Here is a 24,692-nt window from a genome sequence, read left to right on the forward strand (position 1 = left end):
TTTAATGTAATGACTACAGAGATGAAAAGCTGAAAAATTAAAGTGTTAACATTACTAAACAGTAGACCTGGGCCTTGTAAGACTTGACATTTAAGTTAATTTCTTTAACTATAGTGAATATAAGAGATCTGTGAGCTGTATGATTTCTTACTTATAGAAATTTGTCTCTTGTTTAACTTGGTTGACTCTGCCCAGCAATGCATTTGGACCAGGTGGAAGTTGATGAAGAGGAAACATAAAAATGCCTAGCGAGACCAAATTAAAAAAAAAAAAAAAATGAGTCTACTTAAATCAAAAAGAAAGAAAGAAAGGAAGAAACGACTGGTATGGTTGTCATTTAAGAAAAGTCTGCATAGCTGCAAAGTATTGAACAGGAAATTGGAGTTACTGGAAGACTGAGAGAGATAAATAAATCTTAAAAAATTTATCTTGACCAGATATCTATACTATGAATTTCTAAAAACCAAAAAGAAATGTAAAAAAACATAAAACACTATAAATTGAGTCTCAGTATTGCAACTAATATCTGCCTTATCCAAATTTTTAATGCTTCTCTCATAAGATAATGACAACTAGACTACTTTAGCTCTGAGGAAAAAGTGGGAGTAATCTGCTTCAAGACAGCTACTTCTCTGCCTCCTAAGACATGTTATGTGGTATTTAAAACAAATACATTGTATAACTGACCATGGTGGGGTTGTTAGGTCATTGGAGGGTAGCAGAGAAAGTATTTCTGGAGAGGGGAACTCTTCAGTGTCCATAATACCCTCCAAATTACCTATTGTAGATATGTCTACTCCAATTGCCCGAAGGGCTAGTGTTAGAAGCATACACGTACTTTTCAGGTTTAAATAGAATTTTCTTAAATTTTCAACTTAATATAGCATCAGTATAGGAGAATTTTAAATACAAACAACAAAATGATCTGCTTTTTACACTTTAGTATGGTTTATTAAGATGGTCCCTATAACTAAAGTGGGGATTGTTGATAGTGCATATTCACTATACGGAATCAGAAAGAGCAATTCAGTTTGTCTTCAGACATATAGACAAAATCTTAGCTAAAAAATGTTACGACTGTCTTAGAAACATGTTATTACTGTCTTTGAATAAAAAGCCAAAACTTGCGATGTGTCATGGTGTCATCACATTTCATTATTAAGGTTTTTCAAATTTAAACTGTAACTTGTACTATTTTTGAGTGGGTAATAATATTATATAAAGGAAATATTTTATCCCAAAGGGAAAAATCAAATTATAGTTTTAAAAACTCATTACCAATAATTAATAATGAACTCTAGCTAAACAATAACAGGTGTTTCACTAATTCCAAATAGAAACAGATGGAAGCACAAATGTTTTATAAATACTGGATACATGCAGAGCAATAAACTTGGCAGAAATTGTTTTATTCTCTAATTGTCAGTCAGAGTCAAAATCTTATCACTTGCATTTTCTCCAAATTAATATGCCCAGATTAAATCTTGTTTCTCATTTCTTATTTTTCAAAGTGCAAGCCATATTTTGTGCTTTCTCACTTTATCTTTTGTATTGTCTCATCAACAAAGACAATATTAATTTTCTTTCTGTACACTTATGAAGCTTTATATGTTTTGTTACATGAAACAAAGGGCATATCATACAGGTTTTCCTTCTCCAGTTTCTTTCTTTCTACCTCCCTCCCCTAGACAAGAAATACCGATTCACATAGTCTTTAATTTCTTTTACATTATAGAAACAAACCTTCAAAATCATGAATGTAGGTAGATGAAATCAATGAAGAAGATAATTTGAAAGTCAAGAAATCAAGAAATAGTATTAGGAAATCTAATCCTATAACACTTTGGAATTATTTTCAGGAGTTAGGATATTCTATAGATCTGAACTCATGGCTGTCAGAGAATGTTTCCATATGACTTTAGAAGGGCTCTCCCTGTATGGATCATAGAAAAATTTTTCTTAACTCCTACAGAGATGGTTTTACTCTTTCTTCTGACTTTAATGTGTTGTTGAATTTTCAGAAAGCAATAATTGTCATTGTAACTATTAAACTATTAGTATTCCTCCCTGACATTGACAATGCATGGTCTCTGAATGCTGTGATTTTCTTAGAAATTATATTTTATGATAAATTAGTAGCTACTATGAATAATTTAGGTGGCACAAATAATACATTTTTTCTTCAGGTAATGGAATTTAAAATTTATGCTCACCAACAATATAAATTCATCTTGTATATAAATAAATGGTTAGTTGATCTTATAAAAAAAAATGTGTGGAATGTAACGTTCTGAAGCCGTCACAGCTGAACAAAACAGGAAGCAAATCTGTTATCCCAAATTGAATTAATGGTGTTAACAGACTAGGACTTGTCAATGTTAAGAAGATTCCTTTATGTGAAATGTTCTCTCACCCAGATAGGCTGTGGTGAAATGAATGAATGAATGAATGAATAAAGTTATAGTAGCATTTTCTTCTGCAGCTACTAGAAGCTTTTGCAATGATTTTGCAAGGTTGTGACTGTGATCCCAATTTTAAATGTAAAAAACCTGAAGATCTGGTGGAGCCAGTGATTTACCCAAACTCCAATGCTGGAAAAAGAAGGAGTCAGGAATTACCTCCATATTTGTGTCTGAAGCCCTCTCTTTCTTCCATATTAAACTCTTTCTAAAAATTTCCATCTAATATTTCTATGATACTATACATATAGATTAGCATTATTTTTACTGAGTCATCATACTTTTTAGCATTTCAGTCTTATTTTAGTTTTTAACTGATTATTTTTTTTAAAAAAAGTAAGAAAATGAAGATAAAAAGAAAGAAGAGAAAGAGTAAATCAACTTGAATAAATTACTAGAATTAACCAACTTTTCTTGAGACAAAGTTCTCATAATCTTCAAATTTTCTAGGACCCAGATGTGTTATATATTTGTTTTAGATATTATATGCTCATTTGCCAACATATGCATAAATTACGATGATACATTTTAGAAAGATTTTAATAAAAATAGTTGAGGAAACAAGATAGTTTTCTTTCAACAATCAGCTTCAATTATTTTAGTGTAAATTAGCTTTTTCCTTATAGTATCGATCTCTTAGAAATGGTTCCCCAAACACAATTATAATGCCATAGTTAATACCATTAGTTTTTAAATCTGCAAAATTTAGTGCAAGCAATCAAGTTACTCATTCTTAATTAAGACCTTCGTAAAGAATCCCTTGTTACACTCATGGCAACAATTAAGATAAGAGAGATGAGATAAATTCCTTCAGGCAAAAATACTCCTCCATTGTGTTGACCATTAACTCCTAGGATGACTATCTCTATCAACCGCAGTTCTCTGGCGTGACTAAGCTAAGTTCATATGTGAGAGAAATCAAACAGTTTAAAAGAAAAGATTAGATACATGAACTGCATTAAATTTTAATATGAATTTTGCTCACTATGAAAAAAAAAATACTTTTATTGTCATAGGTTTTTTTCTTCTAAGTTTGCCAGGAATTAAATAAGATGGTTCACCTCTTCATTTCAAGATATTATTAAAGATATTAGCATATTTTTGTATATAAAGATATTAGCACTTTTTTAGCTTTCAGCTGACTTCATTTGCAATAGGCCGTGCAGTAATAGAAAGCAAAATTAAAGGTCCTAATGTAAATTATTACTTCTGCTTTTCGCTGGTTTTATTCTAGATCTACACATGCATTATGCAATTTTTTTTTTTAAAAAAAAGAAAATAGAGTTTAGTATATTAAAAAACTGACAATCTTAGAAACAACAACTATTAAAACAGACAAGTACAAGAATTGTTTGGAATACCTGGTTTTAAATCCCCATGGACAAACATGTCAATCATATATCGACAGAATGCATACTGATCTGATAAGAGTAGAAACAAAAAGAATAATGAAAAAATGTCATCGGCACCTTTTTTTTCCATTTTAGTTACTATAATTTTGTAAAGTAATAATTTATATTTATATAAACATGCTGGGGGAAAAGACATAATAAACATAAGGTTACATTTATTCCATATAAAAAATAAACCTTAAAAATTAAAATAGGCTAGTTTAGAGTTGATATTATAATGGTTGTTTTTAAAAATCAAAATCTCTTCCATCAAATTATTACAAAAGCCATCATTTTAATGCAATTTTTTTTATTGTCCATACTCCCAATAATGAAACAGAAATTTTACAAGAAAAAATTGTTTCCAGTTTGGAATGTTTTACAAAATATTCACTCCCAGCCCTTTTGTTAATTGTCTAAATGAAGCTGCAGAATGTTTTCTAGAAAAGGCAAACAGGAGGGCTAACCCTTTGGCTATCTGTTAAGGGTCCCCTGCATGGAAATGCTCTTTCTTTACCTGTAAATCAGGAAGAACAGATTTACAGCACTAAACGGTATGACTGTTAAGCTAATTAATTGAATAATCTTTATTTGAAAAGCATCTTACGATCTCGAATAGTCTACGGCCTATAGAAAAAGTAAAAAAGAGAAAAGCATAGCATTTGGAGCAGATTTGATTAAAATGATTTAAAAGTTTGTTTATTTTCTTTTCCCTCAAAATTAAACACATTGCACTGAACTTAAATTCTCATATAACTTTAGATTCGGCTGAGGTCACTCTAACCCAAATCTCAGTTGATGAATCATTCTATAAGTTCTACCATATCAACTTTAAAGCTTGTATGTTATGAAATGAATCTTGTTCAAGATAATTTACATTCAATGTTTCTAAATAGACTTCTTATTTATTCAACAAATCCAAAGACAGCTTTAGGACCAAGAGAGTTTATTGAATTTGCGCAATGTATTAAACCTTTAGGTGCTCCTAATTATGTACGTCAAACACATGAAATAATAAAATTTGTTATTATATAAATAACATACAAGAATTTTTATAAACCTCATTGTGTTCAGAGTATTAACAATATTTTTAGAGTAATCTATTTTATTATGAAACTCTTCCAGGTCTTTGAAAAAAATAGATGTAGTTATTATAGTAGATGTAAAAATATAACCCTTTTCATTAATATCTACATATGAGTAGGCCAAAACTCATAGAGTTTCAAAATTGTGCATTATTTTGATTATTATATTAAAGCACACTTCCCCATAGGTGAGGTGGGGAAGCTAGTTGTCAGATTAGTCCAGAAATCTGAGAACTATTTGCTCCTGGACAGACCGAAGGTAATAAGAGAAGTTTCTGATCCCAGGACCTAGAAACCTTATGGTACAGAAGTGAAGTAAGATTAAAGTAAAGGATATTTTCTCTTTTCTGGACATAACTGTTTTCCTGAACAAAACTGTAGAATGGGCAATCTGGTTCTAAAATAAAGCAAAAGGAAAAAGTATATTTTCTTTTAACAGCAAATGTGAGATAGGATAATTGTAGACATCCTAAAACTATCCCTTTCCCTTGTTTGATAGCTTAAGTGACTGCACTCTTTTTAAATCTGTCATTTCTACAATTCAGAAGTAGTTCTAAAAGGGCAATTTAAATAGTAAAAAGATGGAGAATTTGTTAAAATACAGATTTCCTGGCCTCACCGCCAAAAATAACTATAATTCCATGGGTCTGGACCAAGGAATGTGCATTTTTAATAAATTCTTCAGAAAAGTCTAATTAAGCTACACTTCCAAATCACTGATCTAAAATCTCTCAAAAAAATTTGTTTTCACAATTATTCCTTGTGGCCCTTTAGCCTTCAACAACAGCAATAGAGAATGTATATATGTCAGAGCTTAGCATACAGAGACTACTTGGAATTTGAAGGGTTTGGACAACCCTCAAAAATGAAATATTGTTTTCTGTCTCAAGTTGTAATGGGATATTTATATACATATAACATATGGAAAAAAATATGAGAATAGCTAAAATCTTCACACTTCAAAGTTTTTCCTTTAACTGAATGTTAACAGTGTAATGAAACTAGCCGATTTGCTAAATTTTACCAAAATAAAACTTGTTACTTATATTTGTTATAAAACTTATATTTGTTATACCAATATTTTCTGTATCCAATAGTCATTCATTTAATTAATGAACATATAGTTCTATGAGCTTCCAAATTTTAAAAATCTCTTAGGATTTCAAACAGTGTTTATTTTTTTTAATCTAAAAAATTATTTGGGTTACAATACTTAGGAAGTTTCTGTTATACTTAAATGATGCTATGATCTTATATTCTCATGGAACCAACATACCAATAGGAAGAAGATAACAACATTAAAAAAATATTTTAAATTAGAAATTTTCAATATTTTAAATTAGGATGCCCATTTCCACCTGTCCTTGGTATTGAATTTAACAGTGTATAAGAATTCTTGGCCAGAATATTTTGAGCAGTCTCCAGTGTATTTGCTTCACCTGTCTAAGGATAAAGCAAAACCAAGCTTTCCTGACTGAAAGATTTATTTTATAAAAATGTGTTTAAAACATAACTAAAATATCAAAATAGAAAATTTTCCCTAGAGAAAATCCAACTGTTCTATCATCCTAACTTTAAAGTTGAGCAACAATAATCCACTTAAAGTAATTTAATATTTGGTCACTACTTCTTAGTATTTCTTTTTCCAAATGAAATCCTTCTAGGAACAACACACACTGTTCATTTCTCCCCTTCTCAATTCTCCGGGAACAATGATGGATGACATTCAGCTGTTGTCTTGTGATTGTTCCCTGTGGAGTGGCAGCTGAGAGAAAATGCATTCTGGGTGCAAAATGTCAGCAGAAAGGAAATTTTTTAAAACTCTAATGAGGACTGGGCACATGTGGTCGGTGTTCTGTTAGATTCACATCAGCTCTACTTTCTCTGCCTGCTACAAATATTTAGATAGTTGTTAAATATGAAAAAGAAGGAAGGAAAGAAGGAAGGAAGGAAGGAAGGAAGGAAGGAAGGAAGGAAGGAAGGAAGGAAGGAAGGAAGGAAGGAAGGAAGGAAGGAAGGAAGGAAGGGAGAAAAGAAAAGAACGAGCACAGCAGTGTAGAGGCTTGATCTTTACTTCTCCACAGATTTGTCACAGGCCATTAGGAAATCGGGAGCAATGCCTAATCATGTTAACCCTTTTACTCTAAACAGATCAAGATTGGTTCATAAAAACTAGATTATGTGATATATAAGTGTGTATATAAGTTTACGATAGGCATGTACATACTTAGGCATCTTATTCCCAATGCTTTTAAGTAGAAATATATTGTTTATATATACAGTACTAAAAGTAATCACACATGAATATATTTGCAAGTATACAAATCAATTAAATAATTGCCAATAAGTGTGTGCTCTGTGTAAAAATCTGTTTCCAGTAAGTAAAAGATCTCTGATTTAGAAATCTATATGAAAAGAATAACTCAAGTTCATTAGGCCTAACTTAAGCTAAGCAAATAAATGTTTTCTTGCTGAAAGAAGAGCTCAACAATTTTATTAAATTACCAGTACGAGTCTCAAAAAAAAAAAAAAAAAAAGAAGCCACTTCAAAAAAAAGAATATTTAAAAAATGCTGTATCTTTGTTTATCGTGTTTAGTTAAATCCATGTTATTAGGTTTTTATAAACAAATGCACTTAAACCTTTACCTAATTTTTAAAAATACCATATTTATGTGCCTGACCAGGTATTACACGAAAGTTTTGATTACTTATCTAATGACATATTTATTTAATTGATGATAACTATTTTCAATAGGAAGTCTTATTTTAGCAAATGTATTCATTTAACTGATAAAATCGCTTTTGTGTTTTTGTTTCTAACTTTCAATGAAATTTAAATCTTTTTCAATAGGTAAATAGCGCTTCATGTGGAAATGAAAACAGTAGATTGAAAGCGGAAGTGATAATACAATGCGATCTTTAATAAATCTTTTTACTGATAGGGATAAAATACAATATATGTTACCCAGAAAATAAATATTATTTGAAAATGTTCTAATGTTGTGTTTTCATCAATAAAATTAGGCACTCGAGAAACCAAAGATACTAAAAATGAACATCAGAAAGTATACTCATGTTTCTAGTTAGTTTAGCTAGATAAGAATTTTGATACTCCCATATGTAACTGGCATGAATTTTTCCATACTGTATTTATGGACAAAAAAATAAAAATATGCTTGGTATGTTTCAGCTGATTTTATGTGATTATCTTCTTTTTTAAAGGGCAATCTAAAATGCAAAGTAAATTTTGTTTTTTCTATTTTTTTGTGCCTTCCTTTCTTTTTTAAAATGCATTTTAAGAATATAAATATTTTGTATATCTTTATTTTTTTATATAAATCGAAGCATTACTTATGAATTCAGAGGAAAAAGTAATTCAAAGATAAAAAGAGTTAATTGCAAAGACAAATACCATACGATCTCACTTGCATGTGGGACTAAAAAAAGTGTGGATGATAAATTTTATATCATGTACTTTATAATGGAAAACATTATTTTCAGTTTCACTGTTCAAATAGCTTACTCAGTAATAAAGTTTTGAAATATTTTAATGAAAATCTAAAAACGTTTCTTAATTTTAGTCTTCAAATAAAATTATTCAAAACTACCAGAGGAAAGAAAATTTTTGTTTTGCAACACACCCTAGAAACCTTTATAGAAATAGTCTTTACAATGTAGATCCCACATTCTGCATGAATAGTGTCAGGATCGTGTAGCAGCCTGGAGCCAGGAATGTACTTATGGAAAAAAAAAAAAAAAAGATTCAACAACGGACAGAGATGTGAGACAATAAGGCCCTCAGTGGCCCTCTTAATGCTCTATCCTTTTATGTTCTTATAGCAGCTTTCCATAAAGAATTTCAGGTTTCTATTTCACCTCCATTTAAATGCTCTATTTCTATAAGTAGGGATGTAAGTTTGACATCACTCTTGTTTAATGAAGATCAGTACAATGTGTCAGATATAGAGCTTTCTAGTCATACATTTAGTCAATAGATGCTGTCAAAGAAACTTAAGGGTTCTTTTCCCTAAACCTCCCTGACTAATGAATTAACTGAATTCAATAATTCAGTGTATACTCAAAATTATACATTCTTACAGAGGCAACAGGAATGTATAGATAGTTTCTATGATATTTATTCTATAAGATTTGAACATACACCCCCTGTAAAGCACTCCTGGAGTATTATCACTTTTTCCTGGACTGCTGTTCTCCAAGGCAGAACACATATAATTTTTGTTCTACCTCAATAGAAATCTCATGTCTTGAGAATTCAACATTTATCACCAACCTTTAAATAACCATGAATATGAAATCAAATCCCCTTTTAAAAATACTTCAAAATGCATCTTTAGATATATGAACACATTTAAGTATTTCTGTAAATAAATTTTAATTCCCAATTTACTGTATTTCTTTCCAGGTATATTTATTTATACAAATCTTTTTCTCCCATTTGATGTCTGATCTCGGTCTTTTTCAGATTTTAATTTCATTGCATCTGCTTCTTGCTCAATATTCGCTTAGAACCTCCAGGCGCCTCATCTGAATGTTTACCTTTCTGTTCATGTTTAGACACAGCTGCGGTCTCTTTTTCATCCTTCTCTTTGGGTTTCGGTGATGTTTTCTGTACTTCTTTTACTTTTGCAGTCGTTTGCTTCACCTTTTCCTGTTTCCCACTTTTCAGTTCCTTTTTAGTCTTTTCTTCAGTCTTTTCCTTGGTCTTAGCTTTCTTCTCTTCTGTATAGATTTAAGAAAATTGAATCGTTTTTGTTTATTTACCAACAGAGCATTTAATCTTTCATTGGTTGTTAAGAACAATTTTAAAAGAAAAGAAAAAAAAATAGAAAAAGAATGTCCCTGAGATAAATCCTTGACACAGATACCATTATCTGACTTTTATATAGTTCATTAAGTGCCATGTTAGAACACACACACACACACACACACACACACACACACACACACACACACAAAGTAGCTTACTTGCAAGTTGGGCTCTTTCTTAATTTTTACATGAAAACATTTTTTAGGTAGTCAGGAAATTAGCATATCATGAAAGAGGCATTTGATATATGTAGGATATACAGGCATGTTTGATGAAAGTCAATGCCCAAACCAAAAAGCCCAATAAAAGAAACCTTTTGAAAGGATAGAATTATTGTGTTCCATTACTGAAATACTTAAAAGTCATTCAAGAAACTAAACCATCAACATAGTATTTTTTTAAAGATAATTATTAGGGATGCAAATATAAAATTACTCGCAGTGGTTGTGACTGATAGAAATAAAACAAAATCCATTAATTGATGACTCAGAGACATTCGGTCTCCAATGATTTGACTTTAAAGAGACAAAAAAAAAAAAAAAAAAAGAGCAGAAACTGATTATTGGCTCTTGCCAATCTTAAATCAGAAACAATAATTCTAATCGCTTTTAAAGCCCTTAAATATATTCTGGTAAACAAAAACATAAGCTATAAGTTAGAATACATGTGAACATACATATGGATTTTAATATATATATTTTTTTCTATACAAACATAATTTTTATTTGTTATATGCATTTGGGGGGAGGGAACTGGAAATGTGAATTAATCAGTCTGAATTTTTTATTATCTAAAAAATGCTATAATAATATAGTATACATTTATAGACATTGTTTATAAGAGATACTGCATATTAGACATTATTTTTTCTATGGGATCACTCAAAAGTACCAGACACCACCGTAAACCTACTACAATGTTGAACTCTCTCATGTTATTTACCAACGTAATAGCTAGTCTTTATTGTCACTTAAGTTGAAGAATTTGATGAAAATATTATAATCAAGTTTCTTGATTTTAGTACATAATGCAATGATTTAAAACTAAGTCAAGATAATATTGTGAGATCCAGTGAAAAGTAAAAGAAAGAATGAAAATGATAACGCCTGATGCTTGCAAAATCAGAATCATCTGCAGTACTGCATTCAATTGAAAGGACCACCACCTCCCAAAGCACTGTTTCTCAGAAACTTTGCGGGGAGATGTTGATATTGTGTTAGTGGGAAGGGAGATATTCCTATGATCAAATAAATATGAAAACACTAAGTTAAACCAGATTCTTTAATATGGATTTCTCAAAGTTGAAGTGTATTCAGAATCTTCAAGGAGAGGAATTATTCTATGCACTGTTTCTAAGCTACTTGACTATAAATAAAATTCATATATAAAAAACAAGCTAATTGCACCACAAACTTCCGACATCTTTGTGGCTTCTGTGACAATATTCAATTGAGGATTTTCTTCTACTCTCTTTAAACCATTTCTAAATCTCCTTTGCTGATTTCTACTCTTTCTTACTAGACTCATTTCTGTGACTGAAACCATCAGCTCTGTGCAAATGACTTTAAATCAGTATCATTCCAGAACTGCACACTAAATATTTATGACGTTTTGTCTGGAGAGAAAGTTTCAATGAGATAGCCAACAGTACCTCAGATATATATAACTCATATATGTTTGGCTAACAAAATCTTCCACAGAGCTTATCATGGCAGAATAAATGTTTATTAAATTAGCAATTTTGATCCAGGAGTGACAACAGTAAATATTTTAATATATTCTGATTATGTATAATATAGTGTTATTGATTGTTTATGTAAATATGTGTTTAGAAATAAACTTGACAAAACTTGGAATATTTGCCAACTGGTTTTTTTGGTTATACCTTTTTTGTGTGTGAAATTCTTAATTTAGTTACCCTAAATGACACCTTATCCACTCCTTGTCAGTAGCAGTCGATTTAAGCTTAGATTGATACTGTGAAATTAAAGATATGACAAATTCAGATCTACTTTTAATGCCATTATAATTTCTATATGAACAAAGATCATTTTCTTAAAGATAAGATCACATCTAAAACAAACTCATTTTTATCAATGGTTTTGAGTATAAAAGTAACAAAATATTCCCTAACAATTTTAGACATTTGTCAGTGATCTTTCTCTTTGAAATAAATAACTTTACCTCATATTAAAAACAAAAATGAGTCTATGGCCATGCCACCCTGAATAAGACTGATCCCATCTGATCTTGAAAGATAAGCAGAGTTGGGCCTGGTAAGTACTTGGATGGGAGACCACCTAGGAAGACCAGGTGCTGTAGGTGTAAAAAATAAAAAATAAGGGATTGTAAACTGACAAAGTCCTTGCAATCTGTGAGGTCAACCAAGGGTTGCCTCACCTAAAAAAATAATAAATAAATAAAAGTAATAAAAAATAAAAACAAATGAGTGAGAACTCAACAATGATATGAACAATAGCATGAAACTAAAGCAATGTCCAATTTATTTCTGTCAAAATGGGTTAGCGTTCTTAAGTTACTTGCCAAAATAACCTTGATTTTTTTTCAAAAATAATTTAAGTGACATTTGGATTTAGGAGTTCATTAAGGAACAAAAAAGCAGAAAAGGAAGACATTTAATTTATGACTTTATCAAATGTAAAACAGAATGGTTTAATCGAAAGAATGATATCAGCAAATTTGATCTAATTTTGGAATTAGCATTACCCATAAGTGATTGTACCAGAATCAAAATGTTGTTCGCCAAAGCTGGGAAACCACATTACTCAATAAACATAACATATTGTATATTTTTGGTGTTAAGACATAACAAATTTCAACGCTCATTCATTAAGGAACTGCCAACTGCTTGATTTTTCTGTGCTTTAGTTTCCCTGCATTAAAAAATAATACCACTGTAACTGTCTCTTCCTTTATGGAAGCTGTGAAGGTAAGTAAAATAATGTGAGCAAAAGAATTTTGTTTTTTGAAAAAAATACATAGAAATGTTTAATTTAATTTAAATTATTAATATTCACATACATAACATTCTTAGAACTCTTTGGAGTTACCCTAAAACTTACACATAGTTTGATGTATAGCAAGAATTACTATATTACACTCATTTTACAAATGAGAGCTCTAAGAATCAAAAAGCCATTTGCCAAAGGTCATGCAACTAATGAGTCAAGAGTAAAAACAATAGAACCAGTATGCTTGACTCATTTCCCCATTAAACTAGTTTGTGTAATATTACTAATAACCTCTGAGAATGTTACCAAAAATATATCTTACGACACATGAAGGAAGATATAAATATACGTAGGTCAGTGAAAATAGTAGAAAGATTTCTGAAAGTGATCAAAATAGTAAGCAACCTTGTTTCATCAAACTCACAGATAACTGAATATTGTGATTTCTGGGTCTGGCCCAAACTTGGCTTATACCATGCTTTTTTATTTCTATCATTCTCTTTTTCTTCTTCTTCTCTGTCTTTGTTATTTTTAATGAAACAGGCTAGTTTTCACAGTGGAGATAAGATCCTGCGTATGAGGCCCATTTTTCCCCAGTAGGAAGTCCTGAGGTGGTTTAGCCTGTTGCTCTTGGCCAGGCTGTGCTTGAAACAGAGCACGAAAACATGTTATATTCCATGAGAGTGCCTCTGGGAATCAAAGGTCTGCAGAGAGTGATTCTGCTTTAACTCTGATCAAACCTTACAAATATGATAGGTTATCTTTGTTTCTAACTTAAATGTCACATTCTATAATGTGACAAAAATGTGACAAAAACATCTTAATCTGTTTTCTCCAAAATTGCCCATTATACAAAGAGTATTTCCTATGCATTTCTCACATTTCCAACAATGTGTGTGTATATATATATACATATATATATATAAAATAAAAAAATTATATATCAGTGTGTGGATATATATATATACACATGCATATATACACATACATTTACATGTATACATGTACATGTTTGTTTATATCTATGATCCCATAAGAATATAAGTATATAAATAAAGTACTTGTGATTTACGGCAGGCCAGGGTGATTTAAGATGGCCCCAATGATCCCCACCTCCTGGTATTCATATTTTCTCCCTTTGAAAATAGGCTGGCCTAGAAATTTGTTGCTAACCAATAATACGTAATTTCCATGACCAGTCTACATAAGATTGTTATTTCTTTCTTACTAGCTGATTTTTATCTCTTGCTAGGTATGACAAAGCTAATTATCATATTAGTGAGACTCATGTGGCAAAGACCTGAAAAAGGTCTCTTGATAACAACCAGAAAGAAGTGAGGCCCTCAGTCAACAGGTCTTGAAGAACTGAATCTTGCCAATGATCAAGTAAATGAAGATGAAAATGATCCTTCCCCAGTTAAGCCTTAAGTTGGGACTGCAGTCCTGTCTAATATATTGACTGCAGTCGTGTGTGACATTGTGAGGCAGAGGACTGAGCTAAACCATACCCAGATTCTTGGCCCACAGAAACTATGAGATAACATAGATGTGTTGACTTTAGCTTAAAGATCCGTGCTAATTTTTTACATAACAATAAATAATTAATACAATATTAAATAAATATTTTTTGAAGAAATAATTTATTCATTTTTGGAAAGAATACTTGATTTATACTTAGTTCACTTAGGAGTTTTGTCTTAATGCAATTACATACTAGTTATATAATCTCACTAAATTGTTTTCTCTCCCTGGAGGTCAGTTTCTTCCCCTGTTAAGTTAGATAATTAACTGGGATGATCACTTCTAACATCCTACTAGTTTTAAGGCTATACACACACATACACACACATGCGCACACACACAAATGTTCATATGTATATCTAATAATATGTATATCTAATTATATATACGTAATTATATATATAATTTCATGATATATAAATTTATGTAAATTTTTTAATTCAAATTTGTCAAATAGCAAAGAACTAAATAGAATAAAAAATGTATTTAGTTTATAAATTTCATCTTGAGACTAAATTAATGCTGCCTTTTAGAAAACAAAGTCTCAATTTACGATTCATTCATCTTAACTTCAATAAAATGATATTTGGTTATCTCACTAGGAAACTTAGTAAAAGATACATCTGCCTCAAATATCTAATTATTTTACATTTTATAGATAAATTGAAATTTGAAAATAGATCTAATTTTAATCTAAATGATTAGTCCCTTGAAAATACTAGATTGAGAATGCTAAAATATACTGATCTCATAAACCTACATTTAAAATATGAGAAAATTTAAATTTAGTAGTCAAGATTGAACTATCAATTAGAATCCAGATCTTTCTAACATCAAACAATTGGTAGACAAATATAGAACAATAAAATTTGATTCATATAATCCTCCAAAATACATAACATTACATTGATAGTCAAATTGATTTATTATTTTTTGGGGGGTGTATTATTAAGACACTTTAGGTCTTTGATGGCTTAAAATATTGATCGAGGTGTATGCATTACCTTTTCTTCTTGGAAAAAAAACAAAAAAGAAATCCTGACTTGAGTCTTCTAAAATCAAACTCAAGGTGTAATACTGGTCAAAAGTTGTAAATCAGAAATGTTGTGATAGTTTTCTATTGTTATAACAACAAATTACCAAAAGCTTAGCTTCTTAAAACAACATTCATTTAATATCTCCTGGTTTCCACAGTTCAAAAATCTTGGCACGATGTGACTCAACCACATTCTCTATGTAGGGATGACAAGGCTAAAACCAAGATGTCAACAGGGCTGCATTTCCTACTGGAAGCTCTGGTGAACAGTGGGCTTCCACAATTATTCAACGCGTTAGCAAAATTTTTCTCACACTTTCCATGTGCCCTCCTCAATTTTCAAGCCAGCAATGAGGGGAAATTTTTCCTCACAGTCTTTTGTCACTTTTCTATCCATTTAAAGGTTCATGAGATTATAGGAGCCCACCTGGATGATCCAGAATAATCTCTGTAATTTAGATTAATCTTAACTACTTCTGCATACTTTTTTTGGTATGTGATGTAACAGCCCCTGGAATGACACCAAGGGATGAAAGTCATGGAGGACAAAAAACCTGCCTACCATATATGGAAAAGCCCTTCGTTTTCCTCTATTATTTTAAGTATTCGGTTTTATTATTCCTTGGATATTAAATTTTAATTGTAAGGCCAAATTAATTTCTTACATAAAAGAAATACTAAATGCTTAAAATCATCTTGCTGTTACCAAAAATATAAACTTGAACAGAAAAAAGAATCTAGTTATGAAAATAATAAAGAGAAAAGTTACCTTTTGCCACTGTCTTTGTTTCTGTTTTTTCTTTTTTCTCAATTTTTTCCTTGTGAGTTGCTTAAACAGAAAAGTTTATATTAGTACACCCTATTAATAGATTCCAAGACAAAGCTTTCTCTTTATCTCAGGTTTATAGCCACCAAAATCATGAAGTATTTTGAAGATTGATGGCATTGATGAGCCTAATTCAAGAATAAAGATTTACCAGAATAATAATAAGTGAATAGAGTCCAATTTTAAAGACTTGACATTGAGACTTAGAAAGCATTTTGAAAGCTAATCTCATCCTTCTTTTTAAAGTTATTATTCCAGATAGAATAACATGTGTTTTCAAGAAACACAAACTGAGGGAAAACAATTTTATAAGAATTTGCTGAAAGATATATCATTTTATCAGAAAGAAATTCTCTCTAGGATTAATAAAAAGAAACAATTAAATCATGACTAGAGCTTTGATTAAACACAATATTTCTTATCAAAGACACAGTTGTGTAGTGGGTCTCACTATATATGATTGTCTTACACATCGACAAACTGCTTAGCCTCTCTGATCCCTGCTTACCAAATGCCCCCCATGCCAGTGATATTTTGACAATTACTTCATTTTTTTGATAATTTCCCAAATCAGCATATATTTTTCAAAATTTATATGCTATTTCTTAAAGAAAAAGAATTAAAATTTAAAAAATTATAGAAAATTACATGATAATATCAACTTAATTAAATATTTGGGCTACGAATAGAACCAAATTGGAGTCCCAATTCTTTCTATTTCTCCAAGAATCGAATAATAATGTCTATCAGTTCTACTTATTTTATAAAAAGAGGGAAATATCCTTAAAATATGTGTTTAAAAACTGTTCTTTTAAAATGCAGTCTATGATATTTGCAAACCATACCTTCAATAAGGGGCTAACACTCAAAATATATAAAGAATTATACAACTCAACAACAATAACAACAAAAAAACAATCTAATTAAAAAATGGACAGAGGAACTGAACAGATACTTTTCCCAAGAAGACATACAAATGACCAACAGATATATAAAAAGATGCTCAGCTTCACTAGATATAAGGGAAATGCAAATCAAAACCACAACAAGATACTACTTCATACATGTTAGAATGGCTGTTATCAACAAGACAAGAAAATAAGTGTTGAAGAGGATGTAGAGGGAAAGGAACCCTCATATTGCTGGTGGGAATGTAAATTGGTACAGTCACTATGAAATACAGTATGGAGGTTTCTTGAAAAATTAAGAATAGAGCTACCATATGATCCAGCAATCCCTCTGCTGGGTATCTACCTAAAAAATTTGAAAACATTTATTCTTAAAGATATATATACCCTTATGTTCATTGCAATATTATTCATGGTAGCCAAAATGTGGAAACAATCCAAGTGTCCTTCAATGGATGATTGGATAAAGAAGATGTGGTGCACAAACAAACAAACTCACTGACACAGACAACGGTATGGTGGCTATCAGAGATAGAAGGAGGATGGGTGAAGGTTAAAGAGGGTAAAGAGAATCAAATATATGGTGATGGAGGAAACTAGACTTCGGGTGGTGAGCACACAGTGCAGCATACAGATGTTATATTATAGAATTGTACATTTGAAATTCATATAGTCTTGTTAAGTAATGTTATCTGAATAAATTTAATAAAACATAAGTCAAGTGAGATAATTCATATAATATAGTAAAAAAAAAAATAGTTTATAAATGGTTTCCCCTAAATCTTGCAGAGATGATGCAAGCCTCATAGACTCAAAATGAAAGGGTGGAAAATGATATTTCAAGCAAATGACATTCAGAGAAAAGCAGGAGTAGCGGTACTAATATTGAACAAAATAGATTTCAAAATAGAATAAAAAAAGGTAAAGAAAGACACTGAGGGACACTTCATAATGATAAAGGGAATCATGCACCAAGAAGACATAACACATATTAATATCTATGTCCTCAATCAGGGAGCCCTGATTAATAAATGTAAAGCAAGTACTAACACTATTACATTAGAGGACCTAACTACCCCACAGATCATCAAAACAGAAAATCAATAAGGATATAACATATTTAAATGAGACATTAAACCAACTGAACATAATTGACATTTTCAGAGCCTTCCATCCCCAAACAGCTGCTTATACATTCTTCTCTAGTGCACATGGAACGTTCTCAAGAATCAAACACATACTGGGACACTGAGATAGTCTCAACAAATATAAGAGGATTGAAATCATACCAACCATATTCTTTGATCATAATGCTTTGAAACTAGAGATCAACTGCAGAAAGAAATTAGGAAGAACCACAAATACATAGAAATTGAACAACATGCTACTGAAGAATAATTGGGTCAGAAAAGAAATAAAAAGAGAGATCAAGAATTACATAGAAACAAATGATAATGATAGTTCAACATATCAAACTTTTGGGGCACGGCAAAAGTGGTCATAAGAGGAAAGTTCATGTCATTACAGGTCTACCTCCAAAAACAAGAACAAGCTCAAATAAATAACCTAACTCTTCATCTTAAAAAAAAAAAAAACTAGAAAAAGAAGAACAAGTGAGCTCTAAATTTAGCAGAAGGAAAGAAATCATCAAAATTAAAGCAGAACTAAATGAAATTAAAAACAAAACAAACAAACAAACAAAAAGCAATAGAATAAATGAATGCAACCAAGAGCTGGTTCTTTGAGAAGGTTAATAAAATTGGCAAACCTCTGGCTAGACTCACTAAAGAAAAAAGAGAAAGGACACAAATAAACAAAATCAGGGATGAAAGAGGAAAATTACAACTGACATCACAGAAATACAAAGGATCATGCAAGAATGCTATGAAAAAGTATATAATACCAAATTTAATAACCTAGAAGAAATTGACCAGTATTTAGAAAAATACAACCTTCCTAGACTGAATCAAGAAGATCTGGAAAATCTAAATTGACTGATCAGCAGTATGGAAGTTGGTTGAAACAATCATCAAAAACCTATCGAAAAGTAAAAGTCCAGGACTAGATAGCTTCACCAGTGAATTCTACCAAACATTCAAAGAAGATTTCATACCTATTCTCCTCAAACTCTTCCAAAAAATCAAAGAGAAGGCAATATTTCTCAACTCATTGTATGAGGCTAATATTACTCTGATACCAAAACCCGGTAAAGATAACACACAAAAAAAGAAACTACAGACCAATATCTCTCATGAACACAGATACAAAAATTCTAAATAAGATACTAATGAACTGAATACAGCAACATATTCAAAAGAGTATACACCATGATCACGTGGGCTTCATCCCAGAGACACAGGGATGGTTCAACATATGCAACTCAATTAATGTGATGCACTACATAAACAAATTTAAAAAATAAGAATAATATGATCATATCAGTAGATGCAGAAAAAGTCTTCAACAACATACAGCACCAATTTATGATCAAAACACTTAACAAAATCAGTATAGAAGGAAAGTAACTTAACAGAATAAAGGCCATATATGACAAACCCTCAGTAAACATTATACTTAATAATGAAAAACGAAAAACCTTTCCTCTAAGATCAAGAACAAGGCAAGGCTGTCCAGTATCACCATTGCTATTCAGTATAACATTGAAGGACCTAGCGAATGCAATCAGAGAAAGATATAAAAGGCACCCAAATAAGAAACAAAGAAGTCAAACTGTCATTATCTGTGGATGACATAATTCTCTATATAGAAAACCCTAAAGACTCCATAAGAACACTACTAGAAACAATAAGCAAATACAGTAAAGTCTCTGAATACAAAATCAATATTCAAAAATCCATAGTGTTCCCATACTCTAATAATGAAGTGTCAGAAAAAGAAGTGGAAAATATAATTCCTTTTGCAATTGCAACAAAAAGAATAAAATACCTAGGAATAAATCTAACAAAACATATGAAGGACCTATTTAACGAAAACTACAAGACCCTATTAAAAGAAATCAAAGAAGATACAAAGAAACAGAAAGCTATTCCGTGTTCTTGGATTGGAAGAGTCACACAGTTAAAATGACCATATTACCTAAAGCATTATACAAATTTAATGCAATCCCTATCAAAATGCCATCGGCATTTTTTAAAGAAATAGAAAAAAAAATCATTAGATTTGTATGGAAGCACAAAAGATCCCAAATTGCCAAAGCCATCCTAAGAAAAAAGAACAAGACTGGAGGCATCACTCTGCCTGACTTCAAATTATACTACAAAGTGACAGTAATCAAAACAGCATGGTATTGGCAGCAAAACAGATATACTGACCAGTGAAACAGAATCTAAAGTCCAGAAGTAAACCCATATTTATTTGGGAAAATAATTTTTGACAAAATAACCTAAAACATACAGTGGAGAAAGGAAAGTCTCTTCAATAAAAGGTGCTGGGAAAACTAGAAAGCCACCTGCAAAAGAATGAAATTAGACTGTTGTCTATCATCACACACCAAAATTGACTCAACATGGATTAAGGACCTGAATACAAGACCTGAAACAATAAAATGAATAGAAGAAAATTTAGAAACTAAACTCAAGGACCTTGGACTTAAAGGGGATTCTATGAAATTGACCTCAAAATCAAGGGAAGTAAAAGCAAAAATAAATGAATGGGACTACATCAAACTAAAAAGCTTTTGCGCACCAAAAGAAACCATCAACAAGGTAAGGAGAAAACCATCAGAATGGGAAAATATGTTTGCAAGCAATGCCTCCAATAAGAGCCTAATATCAAAAATATACAAAGAATTCATACAACTCAATAACAACAAAAAAACAAATGTCCAATGAAAAAATGGGCAGAGGACCTGAACAGACACTTCTCCCTAGAGTAGATACAAATGGCCAACAAATATATGAAAAGATGCTCAACATCGCTAGCTATTAGAGAAATGCAAATCAAAACCATAGTGAGATACCATCTCACACCTGTTAGAATAGCTATAATCAACAGGACAAGTAAAAACAAATGTTGAAGAGGATGTGGAGAAAAAGGAACTGCTGATGAAACTGCAAATAGGTACGGCCACTATGGAAAACAGTATGAAGGTTCCTTAAAAAACTAAGAATTGATCTACCATATGATCCAGCAATCCCTCTACTGGGTATTTATCCCAAAGACTTGAAAACCCATATTCCAAAAGATATTTTCACACTGATGTTCATAGCAGCATTATTCACAGTGGCCAGGACATGGAAGCAACCAAAGTGTCCTACAATAAGTGATTGACTAAAGAAGCTGTGGTACATATAAATAATAGAATATTACTCAGCCATAAGAAGAGATGAAATACTGCCATTTGTGACAACATGGATGGACTTCGAGATAATCATGTTAAGTGAAATAAGCCAGACAGAAAAAGTTGAAAATCACATGATATTACTTATATGAGGGATAAAACCTAAAAGCAACAAATGAACAGCAGAAACAAACAGAGACTAGTGGTTACCAGAAGATAGTGGTTACCAGTGGTTACTAGAGGGAGGAGATGAATGGTTAAAGGGGGTCAAATATAGGAGGTAGGGGAAAGGCGAAGTGGGTAAAGGGAACCAAATATGTGTTAGCTGAAAGAAACTGGACTTCGGGTGGTAAACACACACCCAAAGAATATACAGATGTCAAAATATAATGTATCCAAGAAAATTATATAATTGTATTAACCAATGTTACTTCAATAAATTTATTTTTTAAAAATAAAAGATAAATAAATTAGAGGCAACACATTCTTAATTATTTTTTAAATAATTTTTTTAGCCACTGTGAATGTTGAAAAAACTATAAGAAATATAAAATTATTTCAGTTAGTCAGAATTCTAACAATTCTGTATAACTCAATAGCACATAGGAAATGGACACCTGTTTCAGAATAAAGAAGATAGCTGTATTGAAATTCATGAATATTATCACAAGTAAACATTAATAAAATAATAACTAACTCAATTTTTCAATTGTGAGTACATAATAAAGAAACATTGAAGCATATTTCTACTGACATGATTTCTAAATATCATAAAACATTCTAGTTAAGTAAAATGTTTCACAAAGCAAGATAACTGAGGAGGCTATGCATATTGTGAACACATAAATCAACTGAAATCTAGCACACATATCCTAGACATAATCCACTCCTAAACAAGAGCCAAAAATTAAATCAGAATTTTATTTCACATCATACATTAAAATGAATTTTTGATGAATTAAATTTAAATGTAAAATACAAAATTAATTTTTTAAAACCTGAGAAAAATATTAGTAACTATTGATTTAATCTTCACATAAAGATTTAAAAACATAAATATCAAAAGAAAATATCAATGTATCTAGCCACATAAAAATTCAAGAACCTAAACACACACACAGACACACACACACACGCACTTACATGTGGCCTATTCACATGAACAGAAACTCTAACATTAACTCTGAAACTGAGAAAAATATTTTTAAAAGTGACAGATCAAGAATATATACCCAAATGACATGCACACATATCATCAGGAAAAATGGGTAATGAGCATTAACAGTTACACAAGAAATCTATATGGCTAAAACTCATACTTAAATCCTTCAATCTACAAATAAGAAGCACTTAAAAGATAAAGTGGAAAAAAATATCTGCATTAAATTCAGTTTTTTTTTTTTTTAAGAGAATGAGGAAAGTATCTATTTACTGATATGGAAAGATCTCTAGGATATATCATCAAATTATAAAAGTCAGAATATAGGAAGTGCTAAATTTTGTATAAAAAATTGGTAGAAACAAAAATCTATACTATCATATAAATTCATAATGAAGCCCTGAAAGATACACATAAAACTCATAAAAGTGGTTTAGTGTGTCTACACATAGGTAAGATGGATTGGGAACCTGGAGATGGGAGCAGGGCAGGAAAAAGCTTTTCACAGTGCATCTTTTTCCATTAAATAATAAGTTCTCATTGCTCATTCTAAACCAAAAAAAATTAAATAACATTTTAAAATCCAGTCTAATAGTTAAAGGATCCAAGTTAAACAATAAAGTACGCTTTCTTACCTATTAAATTGGCAAATATTTTCTGAATAACATTCTTACTGACAACTAAGGCAGTCAGTCTCAAAACTGCCAGGGGAAAAACTGACACAACTTTTCAAAAAGTAAATTGGTAATAGAGTTGAAGAGTCTTAAGTATTTTATTTCCTTCAACCCAGAAATTACACTTTTCAGGTTAAATTCTAAGGAAATTATAATATAATTAAAAATATAAATTCAGTGTCATCTAAAATTTGATGTATAGGGGAGGTCAAATGGAGAGAGAGAGACCAATGTGTAAAAACAGCAAGAAAAACAGCATACCTTTCTTCTCAGGTTTTTCTTTTTCTTTTATTTTGTCTTTTTCTTTTTCTCTTTGTGTAACTAGAAAAAAAAAACAGACAATACTTTTTATTTAAATAAGCGGAATGAAGGATGAGATGATTACATGTCAATCTTTGATGTCAAGAACTTATTTGCTGCCTTTAGAAATTTTTCTTTAACTGACGTGAGATTTTACATAATTAAAGGTTTAAACATTAAAATAATTGTAGATTTATTTATTTCTATTTTGATTTCATGTCTAAGCACAAACTCATACTAAAACCAGTTCTGATTGCAAAGAATACGTAACTTTTCCAAATCTTTAACTTCAACTTAATTAAACACAAAATTTTAAAAAGGTATCACGCTAAATGCCAAAGTAGCCCACCTCAATACTGGAGGAAAGTCAAAAATATGAGACCAAAATATAGAAGATAGTATTCTGAATATGAAGCAAAAAATAATTCACCTTAATAGTATGTTAATCTTCTACAGAAATAATCTACAATAAAAGTTTTTGAAAATATAGTAGACTGACTAGGATGATACTAACTTCTTTCAAAGAAAACCACATTTAATTTAATATGAGCTGTGATACAATAAAGTAATATAGCAGTGTTCCAATTTAAGTCCTAATCTTATCCCACAATTTAGTCATAACTCTTATTAATGGCACCTCCAATTATCTAAGCTAGAAACACAGGACTCATTTAGGATTTATCTTTTATTTTCCATTTTTTAACTCATCGAGCTCTTTCAATCATATCTGTTTAATATTCCTCTTACTTATCTTCTTTTATCTAATACTACATTCCCTGCCTATCATTTATTTACATAAAAATATAGAAAGAGCACCTGCCAAGTGCTAAAGACCCTGCTAGAAAAGACAGACTTCATTCCTGTCAACACGATATCTGTGAACTAGTGGATGATAGATGCTAAACAAATAATTACAATGATAGTTAATTGCAGTTAATATAATTGCTGTGAAGAAAATATTCCCGGTAGCATGTCAATATATACAATGAGACCTCATCTAGACTGTGTGTGTTTGGGAAAGGCCCCTTGGCAGAAGTGACATTTGAGGATATGAAAGATGAGAAGAAATTAACCTAGTAAGTGAGTAGGAAGGTAAAAGGGGGAAAAAATAATTTCAGAAGTTGAAGTAGGATGCCCTTCTCAGGTAGTTTATTATTACACATATTATTATGATAATATTCTGACTATTCTCTCGAACCTATATATTTAGGTTTTTCTCTCAGAATAACCTT

The 24,692-nt window shown here is 30.8% G+C and overlaps 1 protein-coding gene, 1 long non-coding RNA gene and 1 pseudogene across 3 annotated transcripts in view; 2 read left to right on the plus strand and 1 right to left on the minus strand.

The window, feature by feature from the left end:
• LOC107515365 overlaps window positions 1–292 on the plus strand; it is a 35,521-nt gene extending 35,229 nt beyond the window's left edge. Inside the window, exon 5 of the long non-coding RNA XR_001597993.2 lies at window positions 196–292. This is a non-coding gene — a long non-coding RNA (uncharacterized LOC107515365). The remainder of the gene's footprint in view (window positions 1–195) is intronic.
• The window catches only part of TRDN (triadin), a 227,335-nt gene that overhangs the window by 110,073 nt on the left and 92,570 nt on the right, over window positions 1–24,692 (minus strand). The window contains exons 6-9 of one of the 2 annotated variants that reach the window (XM_036221435.1): window positions 23,422–23,481; window positions 16,063–16,122; window positions 9,494–9,676; window positions 3,821–3,880 (exon numbers count right to left, since the gene is read on the minus strand). In XM_036221435.1, coding sequence (XP_036077328.1) covers window positions 3,821–3,880; window positions 9,494–9,676; window positions 16,063–16,122; window positions 23,422–23,481 — 363 coding nt within the window. Of the gene's footprint in view, window positions 1–3,820; window positions 3,881–8,682; window positions 9,677–16,062; window positions 16,123–23,421; window positions 23,482–24,692 lie in introns of those variants that run through there. The other variant, XM_016154083.2, reaches the window with a different exon arrangement.
• On the plus strand, window positions 11,971–12,089 carry LOC118606740 (annotated as a pseudogene).

This window comes from Rousettus aegyptiacus, unplaced genomic scaffold (assembly GCF_014176215.1).
Source record: "Rousettus aegyptiacus isolate mRouAeg1 unplaced genomic scaffold, mRouAeg1.p scaffold_m13_p_1, whole genome shotgun sequence".
Taxonomy (NCBI): domain Eukaryota; kingdom Metazoa; phylum Chordata; class Mammalia; order Chiroptera; family Pteropodidae; genus Rousettus; species Rousettus aegyptiacus.